Below are 24,545 nucleotides of genomic sequence, written 5' to 3' on the forward strand. Positions count from 1 at the left end.
GCTCAGCGACATAGAAGTGCGATGTTTCGATCGTGGGACCTTTCAGTGAGTTCTTATTAACATTCGTATGACAATCCTACTATAATATCGACATCTTTAATATCTTACAAAACTCAAAATGGAAATGATCTTAATGCTGTTTAAATGTTAAAATAAGTGTTGATAAATAATGGCGAATGTAACGATTAAGACGGTTAAGGGATGTAGCGAATACTCGAGCCGAGCGAATCTCAAAATTATAGACAATTGTAAATCGAGCTCCAAAATTCTTGATTTTTTGTGTAAAACAAGATTCTAAAGTGTTGACAAGTAATATAATCTAACGAATTTTCATAATTAGTAATACCGTTAATTTGAATAAAATACTGTACACATAGATAATATATAGCCTGTTATTAGGATTTCATACTTACTAATGCAAATGAGAAATTAATTTATATCGATGTGAACAATTAAACATTTAAGATTTTGATTTTGTTATTAGATTATCGTTATTTATCTTAGGAAGAAGGAAATTCAAACAGAGTGCGACAGTATTATGATCGAATTCACCGAGAAAGTGAAGGTCATTGTCAGTACGAAACGTAGATAAATATGTATATCACAAAAAGCATAAATCAAATTTATATTGAGACTCGTTGACCGTGATCATTTACCCAGTGTTATCTTATAATCGCTGTATCTGTTATTCGATAATCATTGTTATTTCGTGGCAAATTATTATTTCTTGGTAAAGAATGTGCACGTGAGTAAGTTTTTCGTGTTTCATTCACCAATTTTTTTCTTTCGAAGTTCAAATTGATTTTTAGAAAGTAAGTGCAGTAAAAAATTGCTTTATATTTTCTTAAGAATAAAAGCGTAACTATCCGTAACGATATTTATTAATTTTATAAAAGAAATGTCTCGTATTAAATCATTTGCAGTTTCGTATTAAAATCTGTGACTTATATGACTATAACTGAAATAAAGCAAAATAAAACGATATCGAACACGATGTATTATTTATCTGTGTTGTATTGCGAAGAGGTTGCGGAATGTCTCTCATATCTATTTTTCCATCTTTAAGAGATTCTCACGTGCTTGTCAAAGAATAAGATATTTCCGCAGATGCATTTCCCTATAAACATTTCACCCTTCGAAAGAAGAAAGGATAGGCTCATCGAGGAAAGGTGGAAACTCCTACGTCCTCATCCGTTAAGTTTAACGGATGATTAGAGAACGCACTTAGTCATTATTCTTCCGAATTTTGAATTCCATTGTTTGAACGATTTCAACATCCATTCAACATCTTACGTCTCGGAATTTCATAAAGAACTTAAATTTGGTTTTCTAGCGTTCATTGCATTCTAATTTTACTCATTTATACATTATCTTTATACATATACTTGATCACAGAAATTAATGTCTATATCCATATTTATTATTATTATTATTATTATTATTAAAAATATATACTTTACGATTCATAATTATCATCAAAATAATCGAAGTTCCGTCAATGTGAAATACCACATTGAAAAGAAAAGTTTGCATGATGCTATTTAAAAAAGAAATAAAAAACGAGAAGAGAAAGAAGCAAAACCGCTCAGTCGTTTTTCCATCCTAACTTTTCATTATAGGTTTCACTTCCAAGTGAAATTAGCAAGTCTGTTTATATAAACAAAATATTAAAGGTAATCGCATTTAGAAATACAACAATCGTTAACTACAATGATCCAGTTTCTTCTAATGGCACGCAAATGAAATCGGCCCTTCGATTAACTATAAAATATACTTGCGTGAAAATGACAAGAGACGAAATACCTGAAGTCTTGCTATGACATGAAATGACACCTGAGTAGAGAGACCTATTAAGAAACTGCTGTTCTTGGAATTTCGATAAGAATTCGCTAAAAAACAGATGAATAGAGAATCGAGAAAAATTGTTGAAGAAGTGATGTATTAATGAGAGAGGGAGAGGAAAAAATGAGTGAGAAAAGAAGAAGGGCTCGAGTCTAGCCTTCCATCCCTCCTCATAGCAAGTGTACGAATGCTCAAGGAAGGCTTGGAAATTAATGGAGGTTCATTGATGTAGTCCCTGCAAAGAACGACTGGTTGTACGGACCCTCGACACGAATCCGTACTTCTTCTACAACGCGAAGATACTCAGTCTCCGGCTCTTCTGGGAGTGCTTCGGTGCAACGACGCAAACATTGACTTTATCACGAGCTGTAGCATTCATTCTATCTTTCTCCTGTTTTCGTCCTTTCTATGTTTTCTTTCTTTCTCACTTTTTTCTATTTTTCTACATCACGAAAGAGAGAGAAAGCTTCTAGCTTGAAGTGTATCTAAGAAAAATAAAAATCAAAATAAGAAGACGAAGAAATAAAAGAAAAATAAAAAATAAAAAATAAGGAAAAAAAATGAGAAAGACGAAGAAGAAAAAGAAGAAGAAGAAGCAGAGAAGACCACGAAGAGTATGTTTGCACACTCTCATTGTCAATGACTAAACTAATAGAAAGGAAGAGGTAAGATTCTTCGATGCCCGTGGGTTTTCTATAGAGGAATTCTAGATGTTGGTAAGAGGGAGAATTCTTTTCGATTTTCAACGATCGAGAGACGCAGGTCTTCGTATTCTTCGTATTCTATTTGGAATCAGGGGAGGATGAAAAAAGGCGAAAGAAACGAAAGGAGAAAGGCGACGAAGGAGATACTTTCGATCGAGTTTTTTGTCGATATAACGCGTGACTACTGGACGAGAAGGAAGTATACTGGACGAGAAGAAGTCTCTATCTTTTTCTTCTTCGTTAATTTTGTTTCTTCGACGAGGAATTCGGTGAGTCGGAAAGAAAATCTTGGCTACGTTGAAAGTGGAGTCCTTATATAGCTCTGCCGAGGACAGGTAAATTGTCTCCTATGTACATATCGTTCGAGATGGTGAGGCGATTCTAAAGGTCTCTTTCTTCATAGAAAACGACACTTCGTTCGATGGATAAGAAAGAAAAAGAAAAAGAGAGAAAAGAACAAACATTCCGAAGGGAAGGCAAAGTCACCCCTTCGCAAATGTCAAAACCAAAATTTGAACAGTTCTCTATCTTTTTTCGCGAGTCCAGTCGCGGTTAGAAGCCACTTGTTAAATTCGGAAGCATTCGTCCCTTGCAAGGATATATAAGAATAGTATAAAATACGTCCTTTTTTTCCTTAAAACGGTATACCATAGAAAATATTTGCAAAAACATACATTTTCGTAGCCTCGTTATAAATAAAATGATCTTTCGATTACAGAACAAGAGTATTTATATGGAACATGATGTCTTTTTTCATTGAATCAAACATACTTAGAATTACACGAAGTCAGATAAAGTTAATACATTTAGGATTCACTGCAATATTTAGGATTCTGCAATAGAATTTAACGTGGAAAAACAAAAAATTGAAGACTATTACTGAACGCGACTGTTATTGGCGGCGAAGCAGACAAGTTGACAATAGAAGTGCCTACAATATAATTCACACAAAATGGACGTCATGTGGTTGCGACAGCTAAGGGAGATTGCGAATATGTCTTAATATTGCGGAAATTAAAGATTTCTTCTCGCAGTCGGGATAGAAGTCATTACCGGTGGCACTATGCATGAACAATGAACACAATGTCCTCGTCATTGTTGAAGCCCCTTTTCTCAGGAGGAGACACGAAAGAAGGGGTACATGTACACTTTATCTCGGGCCTGCAGATGATGCGAGGGTGAGATCGACCACGATCCCATGGGACCGGTCGGAGCTCGTAATATTTCAAGCATAAAAGTTTGAATATATCGTGTTCTATGCTCTTACTCGCTCACTCACTCACTCACTTTTTTTTCTGTCTCTCTCTCTTTCTTTATCTTTATACACACACTAACATGCTGTCTATACATGTACATAGACTACGTATTACTTTCAAGCTGCGTAAGGGAACACGTATGAGTAGCGAGTAGAGAGGGAAAGAAAATATGAGAGATGAAGAGAGAGGGGGGAGGGAGGGAGAGAGAGAATCTTCGCTTAGAAAGGGTGAAGATTTGCTGGGCTCGCGTAGAGAGACGACGGCACTAGGGTGAATTTATAGGATGGCAACGGCAGCGGACGGCTGCAGTCGGATTTTATGGCATCTACAATATCATGGGATTTTTTAAGTACTATACACTCTAGGCGCACCCTCGGACTCCTACGTGACTCCCACATAAACGGCATACAAAATGTGTGGAGTACGTTGCAGCTAATGAACGCGGGAACATAGAAGACTATGTAGTACCTTGTCACGATCGCTTGTTCCTAGTTGATATCGCTGATGTTTTCGATATCCACAGAGTATATTATGAATTAAATTAAGTAAAAAAAGGAATATAAAAGGAAATGTCGATCGAAATTATATATCAGCCTGCATGTAAAAAGGCTTTTCAGAAATATTTCGAGAATTCAAATTGTTTTGGTTACATCATTAAATATGATTGTTAAGCGCATTGGATGTTCAGCTACTTTCTAGTAAAGATTAAAGGTAACAAAAATCTTCGTTAACAAAATGTCATTGTTAAATTGTCGTTTCTCTTGATTATTCGATCTCGATCATCTTTACTTTATTGGACTTTTACGCAATCGATTGACTATATTTTCTTCTCTCTTCTGTTATTTGCATAATCTGATTTTCGCAATCTAACTAATCCTTTTATAGTTGACGTTGAAAGGTAAATAGAAAAAAAAAAAGAGACAGAGAAGATTTTAAAGCTTTAATACTAACTGTATTTTGAGCGAGTAATTCGAGCTATCGCGAATCCCCGTTTTAGCGATATACATTTTATGGTATCATAACAGAAGGTTGCAATTATTTAGAAAATTTAAAAATGTGAATGATAACAATCTATGATTTTGCATTTGCTCGTCTTCAAATAACCGAAGCCGTTTGTTTTGTAAGATATTGTGGAGAACTTAAGAAAGTGTATCCGAAAATAAGACCTACAAAGTAAATATAGGATTTTACGTTTATACCTACTATTTCTCTCTCTCTCTCATCTCTCTTCCCGATTTCTATCTTTTTTCGTTCGTGAATCCTACGTATAGATACAATCGGTTTAGTTCAGTGATATTAGAGCAACAAGCGAAAAGAATGTCAAGGTTTTAAGTGCTCGTGAATGATCGTGTTTCTTAAACTATCATTAGAAGTGAAATGTCATGTGAAAAAGGGACACATTAAATGAGAGAGTCTACTTCTCAACTCGAGCTGAGTTGAAAAACTTTAACTGGTGTTCTTTGATAAAATTTGGTAATGACCACGTTCAAAGCCAAATAAACAGATACCAAGTTTATTACGAAATATGGTTCAACGGATGCTACACGCGTACTCTTCTTTTGTATTTTTTTCTTTACTCGTATATACTTTAATACGTGTAATAATTTAATACGTGTATTTATTATAGCAACGTTTTTTCTCATATGCTAAAAATACGAGTGAAAATACGATAAGAGCGATCGTCATAAATCATGATAAAGTGGATTATTTATTAACAAGCTCATTTAGTCATGAGACGAGATAACAACGAGCGTAGCAGAAACGCAACAACAACCCGCGCGATATCATATCGGCGATTTTACATGGGAATCTGGTCTATTTTCGACCAAGCTTCGCTTCAAACGATTTAATAATATGAAATCGACCAATAAAGCAATAAATTATCTATCGTATGCAGGAAGCATACAATAACGATGTAAGAATTGATCAAGTAACAGAGAGACATAACGTTGAGGCAGTAACATTATCATTTGTTGCTGTATACACGTACGTGTATATTCTACATTATTCATTTGTCTTCGCTAATAGGATAATACTGATAATAATAACAGTAATAACTCATAAGCGTTCCAGGGAAAAATAGGTCCATAGTATTCTCTTTGTCGTACAAGGCGATTAAAAGGGAACCCCACAAAGAATAGAGACGAGAAATAAAAAAAAGCCACAAAAATGTCGCTTTCTGGAGTGTGCCAAAGTGAGTCTGGAGTCGATTCTGGGCACGACACCACACGAACCATCGATGATAAGGATTTGAGCAAACGAAACCTTATCGGACAATTCGAAGAAAGTGCAGCCAAGATACAGACTGAAAATGTTTTAAAAGAATAACCGAAAATTATCGGGAAACCAAGTTAATGCTTGATATGTACTGACAAAATGTACGAAACGGTCAACTGTCATCAAATCTTGCTATTACATCTTAACTAAACTGCAAATTAACAGGATATAGAGGAAATTAACACATGATAAACTTTGCATCGATAAATATTTACATCTAAAAGAAAGATGGAATCGGAAATCAAAAAAGAATTATAATAAAAACAATAGAATCATAAAAAAATACTACAGAAAATAAAAGAAGAAACCACTCAAAGATATAAATATCCAGACTGATATATAAGAAAACAGAGAACAGATATCAAAACAGACACATCCAGACAAAACAAAAGTTGCAATAGAGATAAATATACAGACCGAAGAAATAAATAATGAAGAAATAATTGGAAGAAAAAGAAATAATATATCAATTGGGAAAATACATCAAGTATTGGATAGGAAACAATCCTGCTAAAAGAAATACAATTCCATAATTAAAGCACAAATAAGATATATAAAAATAATAAACACAATTTTTTCAGACTATCAGTCAACAATACAGATTCGAAGAAACTACACATCATCATATATGAAGTCGCAATAGTAAGAATATAACAAATAAAAATTATCAAAACACAATCAATATAAAATAACAGAACAAAAAGAAACAATATGGAGGACCAGTAATAAATCAAGAACAAAATAAACAAAACTTAGAAAGAATATAAGCAGACTGACAAAGATCATCGAAAGAAATAAAACTAAGAAAACCACGAAGCATATAAAGAATATAAATAAATCAATCAATCATAATAGAATTTAGCAAGATATATTGGATACACGAAATCGAAAACTATTCGTATATGCAGCCAGACTAGAAAGATATAATGAATCAACAGAAGGAAAAAAGGAAATAAAATTTTCCAAATCAATGCAAACTTATTCTATCAAATAATCTCAACATCGATAGCAAACAAAAAAATAGAAACTCCGATTGAAGAACAAATAATAGAATTATGGAAACAAATATGATTAAACGCAATATAAAACATACTTAACACTAATTGGATAATAAAAGAAAAAAATAGATCATGTTACAGAACAACAATGTTACAGAATATATAATAAGATTAGAACTCACAGAAACTATCATAAACATATAATTGAAAATTTCCAGGAACAGATCGAGTACAAAACTTTCGGTACAAATAATCCACGACAACACTTTATATCTGATAATACAAATTAATGAAAATATGAAACATCCAAACTAATTTCTAGCATTCTTAACTGAAGGTAAAACATTTATTATATAAAAAAATCAAGGCATATAAAACTTAATAAATCGTAGACCGATAACATGTTTCACGACTTTATAAAAAATCATAAAAGGAACCATTTGTAAAAAAAAGTAGTAAAGAAAAAATAGTAAAAAACGTAACGAACGCATAATAATAGATAATATAATCATGAGACAATCAACAAATCATCAGCGAAACTTACATAAATATTATATGTATTATAAGAAAAACCTTCGATTTTGTATCACACTCCTAATTACAAGAAATATTAAATATATACAAAATAAATACAAAAATACAAAGTTTCCTCAAACAAATTATGTAAAAATGGAAAATCAAACTATGTACTTTAGAAAAGAAAAGCATAAAAATTTAGACAATAGAAATCAAAAGAAGGAATCTTTCAAGGAAAATTGATGAGTTCCTTGTGATTTTGCATGAGCATAAATCGATTATGTCAAATGTATCAAATAAGAAAAAATATTATAAAATAGTACAAAATAGCATACAATAATACTAAAATATTATACAATAAACCATTTAATGTATATGATTAATGTATATGGACGATAAGTATAGCGACAAAAACATAACTAAGAGAATATAAAAATGAAATTTAGAATATAATGTAAAGCTGTGCACATAGAAAAAGACAAATATGTAAGAGATAGGCAGGCGATGGAGTATGTGTGATCACGTATAGTAATGCCATTCCGTTTACGTTTGGGAATTCTGGGTGATTGCAGCACGTATCGAGAAAAAAACAAAAAAAAAACAAATAAGAACTTTTAAGTATACGTTAAAACTTGCGTTTTTCTCGCTGTATAAAAAAAAAAATGGCAAGCGAACATAAAAAGATTCTTATGAAATTAAATGTCGCAGAATTAAAGAAAACTGCAGCAGATCGGTCTCAATATTACACATTCAATACAATAATGCTCATTGATACAGTTCAGTGGGAAAGAGCGTTGGCAAAGTAAGATCCGATTTTAAGAGAACAAAACGATGATAAAAATTCTTGTGATGGCATCAGCATAAGAAAGCGAAGATGCGCATAGTTTAGAAAGCATGTTGTTTGAAAAAATTGAAAGAAAAATTAGAATCAATGTGGCAGGAGAGAAATGAGATGAAATCGTATGAGAGTGATGAATCATGAATATATTATCTTGACGAAAAACGATAAAGTCAGACAAAATTCTTCGTGTGATGTAATACGCATATTGAAAGACTCAATGATTGAATTTAGCAATTAAAAGGACCCTTTTAAAAGATGAAAAAGACAAATTGAATTTTTATGTGCAACTTATGAATTGAGTGAGACGTCCACCAGACTGTTAATACTTTCGAAGTTTCAAAGTTAAAACTTTGAATTGGTATCACATACCTGTGAATACTGACGAATTATTACGATTAATCGAAACAATATCAGACGAATGTGTTCAGATGGCGGATCTAAAAGAACAGTTAGAGGAAAGAATTCGAAAAACGACAGAAAACTTTAGTGTTTACTCTGATAAATTTGTTGGTAAACCACGTAGAGATGAAATAATAAGCTGCTTGTAGCAAGTTCCAGACAAAAACTTACGCAATCAAAGTATTGTACAAGCTTGTTTTTATACCGCAGTAGTTATGTTAAACAGATTTAAGAAAATAACACTTCTGAAAGTGTCAGTCTTAAAAATGATATGTCGAAATCTGTTCGAAACTGAAAGATAGAAAGATTTAGCGAAGAAGCGAGCAGTTCAGTACAAATGATTTGTGGTATTACAACTACAATAAATTAAATCACATTTCGAAAGAGTGCAACGAACAGCAAAGATAGCTATGGCTATGTAAGCGTGGCGAAGGACTGTCTGAAATATCAAACGATAAATAAAAACCAAGTTAATCTTATCAAATGTAAGATAAACAAAAGATGAAAAATTCTTGCAGAATATAGAACTATAGTTCGGAGTATTTGAACTCGATAGTTAATTACGTTTAGATACATTATTAGATATTGGAGGTCTAATTAGTCTTAATAAAGAAAGATTTATTGAAAATTTTGTCCAGAAGAATAGCAATCTTAATGGTAAACATTGATAAATTTTGTAATATGAACGTTTCCAAATTAATATCCAAAAGCTGAATAGATACAAAAGTAACTATAAACAATAATATCAGAACGAATATTCCATTTTAATAGTCTCAAATTACAACTATGTTTCGACTATAATTTAGTAGATATACAATAAAATTATTTGGTTATAAGTTGTTAAAGTTAGCGATTGACTATGACAAAATGATGGCTTTTCAGAAATTGTAAACATTAATATAGACGAACCAGAGGTAAAAGAGTTGCATATTGATCCTGTGATATCGGAGGTAGATCGTTCACATTTTAGTGACATATTTAAAATACATTATGGACAGGCGAGATCCAAAAATGTACCTAAAATTAACACTATGAAACTATCTTACAGAGTATCAAACGTGTCATTATACGTCGTGCAGGTTGTCTTATGTAAAGAAAGATAAATTGAGAGCAATCATCGATGATTTGTTGAAAAGAAATAGTATTCGTTCAAGTGATTTAGAATATGCGTCACCAGTTGTGTTGATAAGAAAAAAGACCGGAGAATTACGTATATAGATTTCGACAATTGACTAAACATATGGTTAAAGATGCAGGTTTTCGAAGACCAATTAGTAGTATTAAAACAAATATTTGAGTTCTTTGGTTATCATCATATTCATGGTATTCAACATATTCATATCATCAGACTCAATTAAATATACTGTTTTTGTTATTCCGTTTGGACAATTTGTATATCTAAATATAACCTTAAGGTGAAAAACAGTAAATTTTAAAAATAGATTAATGAAATATTGTCAAGTTTTATTAGAATGGGCGATGTAGTGTTGTATATGAGTGATATTCAAGTATCCATTCAGATAGATCCATAAAACCCACTTTTGTGTTTTAACTAGAATTGTTGATTTATTCAAGAAGAATACCATATGGTATGCATTTAAATAAATGGCAATTATGTTTACAAAAAACGTTATCAAAAAGGTTATCTAGCATATATGGTATTCGTAAAAACCAAGCCACTTTATGATCTATTTTATGATCATAATAAAGAAAAATTCTCAGTTTAAGTTTAGTGAAAAAGAATTGGAATCTTTCGAAAACTTTAATAATTGATTTAATTTTAAGATTCAATTAATTTCGGCACTATTATTGAGCATTTACGATTTCAAAAGCGAGACAGAACTTTATTACGATGCTAATACGTTAGATTTCGGTATTATGCAGTGGAAAGTTGATCATAAATTAAACCCAGTTTTCTTTATTTGAAACGAATTAGCATTATGCATTATAGCGATTCGGTATCTATTTACTAGATATTAAATATAAGATTTTAACACGTTGCCAATCATTAATCAGCGAATAGTTCAATAAGTACTGGAATTCGATTGTGAGATTGAATACAGATCACGTATAAAACACGTAGACGCTTTAAATCGTTCAATTGGCGTGATAATAATAAAAAATAATCCTTTTGAATTTAACCCATCTGTCTTGCATCAAGCACAAGATAAAAAAGAAGGAAATTATATGAGAAATTAATTGACGAAGATAGTATGAAATCAGAAACGGTCTTATTTATTGGAAAAAAGATCAAAATCTTTTATTTTTTATGCCTACAGCTATGAAAAGCCATGTAATTTACCGTTTTTACAATGAGTTCAGACATTTAGGATAAAAGGTTCAGACAATAATTTGACAATAGCTTTAAACGAATTATCGATTTCCGAAAATGAAAGAGAGAATAGAAATGTACATAAAGAATTGTCTGAAGTGCCTATCCCTTTTACTATTCACCAGCAAAAAGGAAGGGTTTCTACATACCATTTCAAAGGGTAATGTCCCATTTGCAACGAGACGCATCGATCATTACGGATCGGTTGATAAAGAACGGCCGGTGAAACAGTATTCTCCTTTGTAGTAGTCAATGCTTTTACTAAATACGTTAAGCTGTACTATACAAAAATTACAACGATCAAAAAGGTTTCTAAATATCTGACAGAGTATTTTTCATATTAGAGTCAACCAAAAATAATTATATCCAATCGTGGTAACTGTTCTACTTCAAAAGAATTTAAAAATAAAATAAATACAGCATATCAAAATTGCTACCAATTCTTCGCGAGCTAACGGACAGATAGAACGGGTTAACAGAATTTTAATACCAATGTTAGTCACATTAACCGACAATTCTTCTGGATAATATTCGTATAAATTATTGCAAAATGTTGAATAACGAAAAATACTGTTTACCGAATAGACCCCTAGAAAAAATTCAGTAAATTATTGTTTGGTATCAATCAGCAAGGAAGTCATAGGTGCATTAAAGGATTATTTGAAGAAACATACTCGTCATGGTAGATCTAGATGGTAGAGATCTTGAATCATTTATAGCCAAAGTGATTGAAAAAACTAATTTGTCCACGACATATAATAAGCGTAAGTTAACAAGAAGCGAAAGGCGCCTAACAGTTACAAACGGGGAAATCTGGCCATAGTAAAGAACTTTGAAAGTCCAGTGACAGTATCGAAAAAATGAATTTCTCGGTTTAAAGAATCACCAAAGAATTAAGAAATGACTGATACGTAGAAACAGGCGTTGAGTGCTTTCAAAATCAGCGATCTGATCAAGGAGTCTGTGAAGCGAAAAACTTGAAATCATGGATAATTACAAAAATTAATTATAAGTAATTTCAAGGATAGTAGTTAAGTTAGCGTTTTCCTAGATATTAAAATTATAAATTATTTTATTTATATTATTATATTTTTCTTACTATTATACTTATTTATGTGTTATCATATTACTTCGTTTAACACAGTAAGATAATATTTTATGCGTGCATGGTTGGACTTCGGTCAAGAATGGCTGATTTGTAAAATATAGGCTGCCAATCGAGTGTATGTGACCTCGTACGCTGGCGTCATTTCGTATACGCTTGAGGATTTTCGGTGACTGCAACGGGTGTTGAGAAAAAAGAAGAAAAAAAAAACCAAGTAATCAATCAGGAGTCGTTAAGCGAGCCGAAGCTGTGGATCGGCATCATCCTATGTTCTTTCGTTTTGTATACAGAAGTTTAATATATGCTCTATTTGATTATTACGTCATCTCTATCATGTATACCTATCCCTTCAGTTATTAGCATTACAAATAGACAGAAGACTTAAAAGAAGAAACAGCGGAACAGCGGAAAATTGAACAACCTGGACAAATATAAAATCTACAAATACCTGAGTCTCTAACAAAACACAAAAATAAACAAAATGGATATTAAAAATTATTTAAAACAATAATACAGGAACAGACTCATTGTAATAAAAACAAAAATAAACTCAAAGAACGTGTTGAAGACGATAAACACATATGCTATATCAATATCAATATACTCCTTTGACATTATAAAATGAATCGAAATTGATCTAGAAAGCATAAATAATAAGTGATAATAAATGATAAACATGCGTTAATAAGTATAAAGGATAACGCATTTACAGCAGACAAATGCTATTTATTTTATGCTAAATATATACGCACAAAGAATAGACTACATCACGTCAGGATGCAAACTGTTAGCCATAGTAGAATACATTAATAAACACAATAATGTAGGGAAAATAATATATATATAGTTCTCACAAGCAAACACAAACTCGTAAACATACACCCATTCTACAAATCACATCACAAACAATCATAGAAAACACAATACGCAAAATATACTTCTCGTAGAAAACAACATACGAAGTATACAATCTCATACTAACAAACAAAACAATCAAAGCTAATAGACCGAATCTTACATTGATCGACAAAATAAATAAAGGAATATAGCTCATCGACGTAGCCATATCCAATGACTACACATTAAAAGCAAATATTCGGAAAAATGAAGAAGTATACACCACTAGCTCAAGAGATTAACAGAGTATGGAAACAAAATAAGATTAAAATAGTACTATTCATCATATCAGTTATAGGAATAATACCACAAATATTCATGTAAAACCTACAGTTATTTCATCTATCAGCGTACACTTATCCACAAATATAAAAAATAATAATACTAAACACAACACATTGACAATAGCCCGGAAATTTCTATGATAACTACGTAACTATGAATTTAGTTTATATTAGTCTAAATCGGAGCAAATAAACCATCTGCCATTTATAATGATAATAATAATGAAACGGGGAAAAAATTAAAGCGCAGAAAACATCAGAAACACTTTACAATAAAATATTCAAAATTATGCAACCAAAAAAAAAAACATACAGATACTTCGAATTCAAGCAGAATATATCTGTAAATCACACGACATATCAAAAGACTCAAAAGAAAAACTGAATCAAAAGCTTAGAAAAATACTTCTAAAGTAATTAATACATTTGGTGTAACAGTCCTTATATATCGGACTCCAGAAAAACATAAATATTAAATATACGATAAAAAATAATCGCAAACTATAGACCGTGTGGTAGACGAATGACCAACAATAGCACCAACAGATTACACACTTAGACACAATAACGTAGCCAAATACACACACACATACACACATATATGGAGCTAAAACTTAACATAAATTTATCGAGATACAATATACAAATACATAATTTTGTATATATTAGAAAGCGAACATGCTAGGTTATATTGGAATTGAGACATAATCACCGACAAAACGATAAAACATATAAACAAAATCAAATCCTACAACTCAATTTAAACAAAATCAAAACGTATCTACAGAGACACAAAACAATAATATCAACATGGACAGCAGCACCGACTCGTACCGAGAAGCAAAAATCTCACAACTCACTCCAAACCATAAACAAGAAATAGCCACATAAGCTAAAGAGGACAATGAAGATATGGAAATTAAAAAGCAATTAACAAAAGAAACGGAACAATAGTAACAACATGCAGTAACCAATACTTAAGGCAGTATTCTACTTTAAAATCTTCAAAAATTCGAAAAAAATTCGGGTCTCAACGAATTAATCGACGACAAATCAAAGAAATATAACTACGGTGAAGAAAACTGTTAGACGTCTGTTTTTTCGTGAATAAATAGAAACAGATTATGTCGGATAAATATATCTTAGTTATTGGAATATTATATTCCGTTGACTAAAAAACTGGTTCAAGAAATTTCGCCTAAATAAAAAATATTAACTAAAGAAGAGGTAGAGCTATTCCTGTCTGTAATTGATAAGCTATTAGAAACAACTGCTATCGAAGAATGCAATTATAGTAGAAATACAATTATAGCGAATGTCAATTTATTTCTTCCTATTTCCTAGTGACGAAATCGGATGAATCAAATCGATGTTTTTTATTTGAAAAAATTGGATATATTTATCAAACGGCCACATTTTGTTAAAAAATATTAGATTCATTGTAATTCTAATCGCTCAAGGAGATGTCATAAGTTCCATAGATTTAAAAGACGTCTTTTTTATAATGCCGTTAAAAAGTTTTTTAAGTTGAATTTCAATGGAATTTTTTGAAATTTTTCATCTGAAGTTTCAGTTAACTTGTCTGCTATTTTGTTTATATACTAGTCTTTACATGTTCATAAAATAATAAATAAAAATAAAATAATAATAAAGCCAATAATTGACAAACTGTGATTGAAAGGATTGCTATTAATAGTATATTTAGACGATTTTGTTTTCATTAGTAAATCAAAAATTTTCTGTAATAAAAATACTAATAAAGCTATTAAAGTTTTAGAATATTTAGATTTCATTATAAATTTTCAAAAAATTAAACGTATAAATACATAAATTTCATAATTAATTCTATTTATTTTTCCCAAAATCTAATAGATAAAAGGAAAAATCAAGATTAAACAAATTACAGAAATTGTGAATAGATATAAAAAAAAAATAACTATAAAATTCAACTTTTTTAGGAATTTTAAGAGCTGTCTGGCTAGTGATGGCTTATAATTTTATTATTTGCAAAAAATTCGAGAGAATTCTTAGCTCTGAAATTTAACGGTAAGAATTACGAAGAAAAAATTTTGATCAATCAATGTATGAAAGAAGACCTAAATTGGTGGGAAACGAATACAACTATTGGTTCAAATTTAATTACAAATCAAAATTTCTGCATTGAAATATTTCCTAATGCATCGCTTTTAAGTTAAGACCATTATTATGATAATGTAAATGTGTCTTTGAGTTTTGGAACAAAAAAGAAAAGTGTAGGTACATAAATTACAATAAGTTAGCTGCTATCTTTTTTTTCTTGTTTTGAAATGTTTTGCTTTTAATTTATCCGATTGCGAAGTTTTTCTTCGGCTAGATAGCACCACGGTTATTGCATATGTGAATAGAGTTGGAGATGTATAACTCCCACATCTCAGTGAATTTTCCAAAAAAATTTGGGATAGTACGAAGACAGGAAAGTATGGTTAAAATCATCTTGCATTAGTTCGGCAGAGAATTTAAATAAGAACAGAGCAGTAATATGAATGCAGATTCAGAATGGAAGATTTTCCAATCAGCATTCAAACAAATCGAGAAAAAATTGGGTCCATTCTTCGTAAATCTATTGCATCCAGAATGAATAAAAAATATAAAATGTTTTATTCTTGCTTTCTTCTGTACAGTTTCCTCTCTTCGCACTTGTTCTTTGTACTTTAAAAAATATAATTTAATGATAAAACCATAGGAGTACTTGTGGTACCTGCCTGGTCCTTCCAACCATGGTATCCTCTATTCACATCATTTCTTATTGAGCCCACCATCACATTTAAACCTAGTAACTCGTTATTGACATTTCTTTACAAGGAGATGAAGCACCCGTTAGCATTCCATCCTTCATTGGTGATAGGCAAATTATCCGGTCAGCTTACCTGCAGAAAGGGATTGACCAAGAATCTGTAAATGTGATGATTGATTCCATCGCTAAACCAAAAAAATTCAACTCTTAAAAAATACGATAATAGCAACATTTCTTAATTGCAACAATGAAACAACAATGAACATTTGGAACGGTATCCTCGCAGACAATTGGTCATTGGATCAAAATACTTCTTAAAAAAGCTATTATTGATACCAATCGGTTTACGGCCTACCTATCTCGACTGCTCATAAAAGAGAAGTAGATATTGCTATAATAAGACGTAGTACCGAATAGACACCAGGCTATCAAGCATTTTTCAATTTCTATAATATATCTATCCAAGCTCCCAATGACCAATTTGCTCGAGCAATTTTAGGATAACTATAAGATCGTTCTTCGTTTGTTTATATTAAAATTATGTTCTGACGATAATGAAAAATATAAACTTGATTGATTAATGAACAATCCAGATTTATCACTAACTCTATTATTAATTGATTAATAATATAGAATTATCACTGCCTCTATATTGACTATCATTGAGAACGGGACCTGTGATATAATTGTATATGTTTCAAAATTACATGAAATATCTCGTTAGAAGATGATAATCTCTCACTCTTTATATACACAAACCCACCATCGTCTTCAAAATACCACATAATAATTCGAAGTTTATTAGACAAAACGATATAGTTGATAGAGGATTCATCGTCGCACTGGTATCAATTTTGAAAAGATGTGCTAACCATTGTGAAGTAAGCATGGCAAACACAGCTCGACTGTTTCTTCGACATTGACTATTAGCTTCGAACGAGACTTTTCATATTATTTTGATTATAATTATATTAATTGCTTATATTCTGCTCACAATTATAGCAATAAAAAATCAAGTAATAATAACATACTAAACTATCAAAATTTATCATCAAAGAATATACAATAGCAGAAAACATATGCAGGAAATCCCAACAAATACGTGAAAAAAATAAAACATAATAGAATGGTGTAGGCTACTGGCGTATTAAAAGGCACTAAGAAGCACAACCAAGTCGCAAAAACTACGCCAAGCAGTAGCAAACAAATAGAAACTGATGAAAGACAATATATCATGTTATAACTACACAACGATCACGATAGATACTTTAAAATGACTAATACAAGTTATACTGGGATATAACAATACTCATGAGCTAAACCATACTATGTAACAAACCGGACGTAAAATTACAAGATAAAATACAAAGGATCACATATATCGTAGATATTCCCATATCACTAGATTCAAACGTAACTATGAAATACAGAGAAAAAATAGATAAGTAAACACTTATCATTATCAAAAGAAACAGAATAACTATTGATGGAAACAAAAACAAACGACAATAATCCTGCTTGTTATATTCATAACTGATATAACGTCTAATTTATTTATATAGAACGTTAAATAACTTCGGCTAATAACGGATATATACAAGTGTATGCAAAAATTCGTTATTTTAAGGACACATAGTGTGATCATTCCTAAAATAAGAGCAATTGTCCTCAAACTTGGTTAAATCTGTTTCAGAGGAAGCAAGCCATTTATAATAAAAATGGATAAGATAAAAAGAAACAAAAATCAAATAATAATAATGTTAATAATTACGGTCTATCGTAATGCGAAGTATACGTGAAATTCATTCGTTTGTCTATACGCATTGTCCTATACGAAAATATTTTTATTATTGTCACACATTCGCGGTTAGATATACGTTAATGTACATAGAACGTACACGCATACGATAGAAATTGAAGTGATAAATTATAGTTGCAAAATTCAAGTTCATTCGCGAGATATGTATGCGAATACTCTAATGCTATATATGGGAGATCATAAAGAAATAAGATGACTGCTTTGTTAGTCTCTTTTTCAGGGTAGTCGAGACGTAATAGGTAATGTCTGCTTGCTCACGCAGGCGTGCGCTAATTGAAGTACAAACTAGAAAGCTAATTGAAAGTATTCCGCTTTTTCAAATCTGCGTTGCTTGAAATATCCATTGAAAATTCCTTGTGAGGCTGGCAGAAGTTAAAAAGATAGATGTTCTCCTGCTCGATGAACGCTCGATACTAATAGAAGGTAATAAGTTTAAATGATTAGACGTTTGAGTTCTCTTCGGCAATTCTTTCATGCCGCATTTGTACAAAACTCTTTTTTTCTAAATTGCGTCGGGTATAACTATGTATTTCTATTTTCTTTTTCAAGAAACAATTACGTGTATATATATATATATATATATATATATATATATATATATATATAATTATTCATAATTTGTAAAAATGTTACTGTGAATTTAAACGGTACTATTGCTACTCACCGTACTAATTACAAAAAGAAAAAATACTTCCTTATGTATCCTTCTTAAATATATTCGACGACACGCTTACAAAACATAACGCGTGAAATAATCGTAACAAATTTATCTCATCATTTACGGTAATCAACGGCAAAGGAGGGAACGTTTGTAGGTCGTAATTTTTCGTGAAGTTTTGGGAAAAAAAGTATAATAATTCTCGAAAGATTTACAAGAATATTCTTAACGTGTTGTTACACGGATAATACAGATATCACGAATATGTGAGTATGCGTTAATATTTAATACTTATAAAAGCTAACACTATTAAAAGTTTTTTGCATTGATTGTGTCTGGATAGAAAGGACGACCCATTATCGCAAATTAAAAATAATTAAACGTCGTCGTCGTTTTCTACGTAATGTCGATGAATTATTTTCAGCCACGTAAAATTAAATTTATTATCTTCAAAAGAAGGCGATGGCTTCATTGATCGTAAATATTTTAGGATAACGAGGAAGAGAATTTTCCATTTTGCTTGTGCTCGCATGCACATGTACCAAGGCTCATGATCGAAGTTACTCATAGCACATACACAAACACGAATACGAATATTATGCGAAAATGGTTCTAACCACATAACAAAACATCGCGAGACAGACAATAATTATGAGGGACGCGTAGAAACGCTTTATTTTAGTTATTATTTACAATTAGCAACGGTAGGTCGTTAGCCCCGCGATCGCCGAACATCAGCGAGCAAAGACGACCTCGATTTTAACGTCCGGTATCGTAGTTCTAAGGACATCGAGAGAGCAGCGCATTAACGCCAACTTGGAAATAGATTCTGTCACTTCGAAAGGACGATGTGATATACCGAAAGTGAAATTTTATTTTTATTTTACATGATATTTTTCAAAAATTTTTCTATACGTTGTTTAAGACGACTGCTAAGAATCTTGATACGTTATTTATCAATTGTAAAGAAAAAAGAAAAAAAAGCAAAAACAAAAGAAAACAAACAACCGATTATAAATAATAACACTGTATTATTAAATATGAGTAAGTATATTACATAGTAGAAATCGCTTTTCTATATGAAAATTTCTTTTTACTTGTCTTACGAGACGCGCACGAAACGAAGATCCTTCCATCCCGTTCATAAATGTTCGACAGCATCCAATAGTCGATGTTCTCTACTTTGCCATATGTTCAGTGATAAATTCGGTTGTTATTCACAAGAAGACATATTTTACGCCCCCCATCCACTCTCTTTTTTCCACCGCTTCCTTTTAAGATCGTGCTGAGAAGCGTTGGAAATCCCATGGGAGGATAATCTATTTCTCTTGGATGGGAGTCGAAAGGAATAATGAGGATACGGAATACTCTGTAAATCGGATTAAATTTAGATTATCCCTATTGAGTCTCCTTTTTGCTTTTTGTAACTATGTCAATAATAAGACTGCACCGGCAATGTGATTTGAAAAATCAATGAAGGAAATTCAATTCGAACGTTTCTCTCTTATTTGCCAGGAAAACGGAAAATAAGAAAGGAGCAAAATGTTACGAGTTAATAAAACATATTAAAATTAAATATAACGCGATAAGATCAAGATCGATAAGGAAGTAAAACGCGTGATTAGAAGGAAGTTCGTAATTAGACGAGACGATAGAACGAACGATCGAAGCGACGATCGGTCTCTCGAGATCCCGCACGGGAAAGAAGACGCAATGCGATATTCGACGAGGTCGAGGAGAAGCCTAATTAAATTTATGCAAAGATCCGCAACATCGTCTTAATTATGGCGCATAAATTCGAGAAGCCAATTAGGTATCCGTTAATGAAAACCAACTCTGTCAGAAGATTAAAGAACTACTCGAACGTCCGTTTAGTTATAGCTCCAACTAGATGATGGGATAAAGAAAAAAGGCAGAAGAGAATCGTTTCGTTAGATCTAGAATAAATTACACCTAGTTATGAAGTCGTCTTCGGATAAGAACAAAGAGATTAGAAAGAATTGTACGATAATCATGGAATTGTGAAAAGAAATTTGCATTGGAAGAGCATTCATATGCTCGTCCTCCATTTTTTTTTAATCATCTATTTTATCCTTTTCGTCTTCTTTTCGTTTTTCTTTTATTTTTTGAAAATTTGTTTGACTCACTATAAATTCATCACTTCAGCAGAATAAATGAATTTTAAATTGAAACGTGTCGTTTCCTTTAAATTTCTTTTAATTAAATTAGTAGGCAGAAAGTTGGAATGGAACTTGTGTTAAAAAAATTTCGCTAGCCAAATATTTTCTTGAACATGTTTTACGTACGAAGGAGCGAAAAATAGAATCTGCAATCTTCCAACTCTTTATAATTCCTCGCCTCTCTTGGAACAGGTCCAAACGTTTCGCAGTAGAAAGAAATGTTCTGGCAGGAGGAGAATCGTGGAAGGAACAAAAACGACGAAATTTATCGAAGCGTGAGTGTCGAAAATAATAAAAGCAAACGAAGGAATAAGGAATCGTTTCTCGTTGTGGCGTCCTTCGTATCACAGAGTTTCGGTACCGTTAGCTTGGCCCTTGTGATTGCGCCGGAGGAATTCATTTGGTTCTTTTTCCTCATCCACTCGTGAATCGCGCCCGGTCTCCTTCGCCGTTCACCCACAACGATGGAGAAACCCGTTCGATGGTTCAACTGCAAAGCGTGTGCGACGAATATGCTGGATGCGATATATCGAATCGGTAAAACTCGATTTTGCTCTTTCTTTTTTAAATGCGATGAGACGAGAAACGCGCCCAAAAGTTCAGCATTGCGAAATCTGATTTACTTGGTTGTCTATCATTGTACCGTTCAATAAAATATCGAATAAAAATTTGCGTAAGGTAGAATCTCCAATATAAGAATTATTACAATATTCTGCAAGAACATTCGTCTATATCGAAACAACTGACATAATAACAAATTCGGATAATAAAATATTTACCAGTTGTTGAATCACGCTCGGTCTCCGTGAACAGATAAATACAACTTCTTAAATTGCGCGATTAAACGTTACGGTATCAAGATGAATGATCGAATCGATAGTAGGTAAGATCGGAGATTAGACGAGTTACGGTCGCTGGCTTTGACACGGTGCTGTCTTTTCCATTATAAATCGACACGAAGAAACCCGTAATCAACGCCACGCCTCTTCCACGTTTATCGATTCAATGTCAGTTGTTCCAAAATAGAGAAACGTTCGTCCTTGTAATAATACTGGCTGAGAAAAAAGAAGAGAAAGAAAAAAGAGAATCAATTGACAATTGTTTATAGCCGTAGACATAGACTCTGAATTTGTTAGTCCGATCAGTACCTCTACTCGACGAAGAATCCGTTAGAGAATTACTTGGCGAGAAACTCAATATGTATGTATCTTTTTATCGACGATGCACAACCTTTTTCTTCATAGATTCGTTCATCTTAATTATTTTTTAACGGCAAATCCTGATTCTTTCCTCTTTTTCTTAACGGTAATACACGACAAAAGACGAAAGTAAAGTGAAAAAAGTTCCTTGATTCAATTTCGTATACATTTACAATTTTTAAACAAATCTCATTCAAGATTTCTAATATCTTTGAGGAAATATTACATACATATGTCAATTAATATAACTTTATTGATATACATAAAACCATTTAGCGTTGGTTACAATTACAATAATTATATATCGATAATCTTATGTAAACTTTTTGCAATTGTACTGTACGCTGAATCACAAACTGAATGTGTTACCATACTGAGAGTGATAATACTGTTGGTATATCTGTACGATATTTGCGTAGGTTTGAAACTATACGCGCATGAGAAAATATTTTATTCTGCTAATAACTCGGTTTTTCATTCTCTTTTTTCAGGGAAAAAAAAAATACCATTTTAATCGACGTACACAATGCTTTGCTTTCTTCCCTCGCAAAACCTGCTTGCTTCATCTCGCATTCCCTCGCATCTCTCATACGTAACGCACACAGCGTATTAAGCGGTGACCGCTTTTTAGAATCCGAATTTGATTACTTGTCTAGTTCGTGGCGTAAAAAATAAAAAGAGATTGAACAAAAAATCCCCATACGTAAAAGAAGCGACGAGATGTCGCATAGGTACAAAACAAAAAAGGGAAGATAAATAAACAGAGAGAGAGAGAGAGAGAGAGAGAGAGAGAATCATTTCAAATCAAATTAAAAACAAAAATGAAAATAATAAAGAAATAAAGAATAGGAAAGTAGGAAATCGATAATTTGACAGATGATCCCAACATTATTTCCCGAACAGAATTATTTTGGTTTTTTTCAAACACTTCCCAATTTTCCGATTAGCAATATTTTTTTGTTCTTTAAGTATTCTTTGAACATTTAAAATCATAGGTTTCTACGTCTTTAGAGTTTTTTTGGAATTTCATTTATTGTTTTCAAATTTAAAAGATTTAAGCGGACACTATCTAAACATCCTGTAATCATTTTTTTTCTCTCCCTCTATATATATATAAAAAAAAGTAAAACATATAAGAAGAAATAATCACATTATCTAGAAATTCAGGTAACGTTTTGTACAAATTTCTTCCTTGTCCTTAATAATACCTAAAGGAAAAAAAGGAGAACGGTACATACGAGGATGCAAACTAGCCATTTACGTAAATTTCGACCCTTACTGCGTTTTGACCCTCGCGTGCTCTATTAAGCGAAATTAAAGAATCGTTCAACAATTTTAGTTGGTAAGCCGGTTTCGACCTTGTCCTTGCTACAATCACGGTAGAAAAGCGGTGAATTTCGTACTTTCTTTTTTACCTCTTTCCGACAATCCGTTCCATCGGCTAATTAACCGTATGAATAACATGCCACACCTACTCGCGTAAAAACCACTATGTGCAAAACACAGTAATTGTATCTACTTGCTATAGTATGTAAGTAAGCCAGAGTGCAGAGATCAACGCTTACAGAGAACGCTGTTAAGTCATTGTTGACGGTGGAAACTGGTTAGAGACCGGGTCACGCCGCTTCTGGCAATGATCTAGATATTAAAAACAGATTCTTTCGGCAGTGCTACCACGAAAAATTGAACAATTGCTAATTCACCGTTAAAAGATCATAAATTTCGTATATAACTAAAAATAATACTTGCGTATACCACGAGAGCCATTTCACATGTCCTACGACATTTTGACATACGAAATTAGAAGATGTGTGTGTGTGTGTGTGTGTGTGTGTGTGTGTGTGTATAATAAAATTTTGTAATATTTATTAAAAGAAAATGAATTAAAAATTATCTAAATAGATCTGAGAAAAGTTCTTTGTAATCGTTAAGAACTTAAATAAAAATTAAATAAAGAATGGAGGATACAAGATAACAAAAGAAAATAACTTTCATTAAATCTCTATAAATGTTTTTCCGTCGATAAAAATCGCTGTTACGTATTCCGATGAAACGATATTAATGAAAAAGGATAAAGAGTTTGGGCAAATAAGATGAGTTGAGATAATAGTAAATTTTGTCGAATGAGAACATCTACTCGATAAATGTATCGATATCGAGTCTACGTATTTATTCGAGAACAGTACACATTCGAAGATATTAACTTCTTGAAAATCTTATAACGTGTTCGTCTTATCTCGCGCGTATTGTTTTCGATCGAACAATACCAAATTATTTTTATCTTTAGACATCTTTTAAAACGAACGATTGGTTGCGAGGGGAAGGAAAGGAAAGGAAAAAAATAATTAGACACTACAACGACAACAAAGACGCAACCCCTTTCCCCAGAGGGAGGAGACTCAATAATAAATATGCCAAAAGGAGGAGTATGAATGTCGTAAATAAAAACGGCAGGTTCGCATGCA

The 24,545-nt window shown here is 32.0% G+C and overlaps 1 protein-coding gene and 1 long non-coding RNA gene across 10 annotated transcripts in view; one reads left to right on the forward strand and one right to left on the reverse strand.

The window, feature by feature from the left end:
- The window catches only part of LOC127067908 (telomerase-binding protein EST1A-like), a 134,547-nt gene that overhangs the window by 22,148 nt on the left and 87,854 nt on the right, over nucleotides 1-24,545 (reverse strand). Inside the window, exon 24 of one of the 9 annotated variants that reach the window (XM_051003410.1) lies at nucleotides 16,219-16,357. The exons of 7 other annotated variants lie outside the window; for them this stretch is intronic. In XM_051003410.1, the coding sequence (XP_050859367.1) occupies nucleotides 16,349-16,357 (9 nt within the window). In that variant the 3' untranslated portion in view covers nucleotides 16,219-16,348. Of the gene's footprint in view, nucleotides 1-16,218; nucleotides 16,358-18,671; nucleotides 23,719-24,545 lie in introns of those variants that run through there. One more of the 9 variants, XM_051003401.1, reaches the window with a different exon arrangement.
- Nucleotides 5,565-8,335, forward strand: LOC127068159 (uncharacterized). The gene is made up of 2 exons (XR_007782860.1): nucleotides 5,565-6,566; nucleotides 6,661-8,335. It is a non-coding gene; the product is annotated as an uncharacterized LOC127068159 (long non-coding RNA).

The sequence above is a fragment of the Vespula vulgaris genome, chromosome 1, assembly GCF_905475345.1.
Source record: "Vespula vulgaris chromosome 1, iyVesVulg1.1, whole genome shotgun sequence".
In the NCBI taxonomy this organism is placed as follows: Eukaryota; Metazoa; Arthropoda; class Insecta; order Hymenoptera; family Vespidae; genus Vespula; species Vespula vulgaris.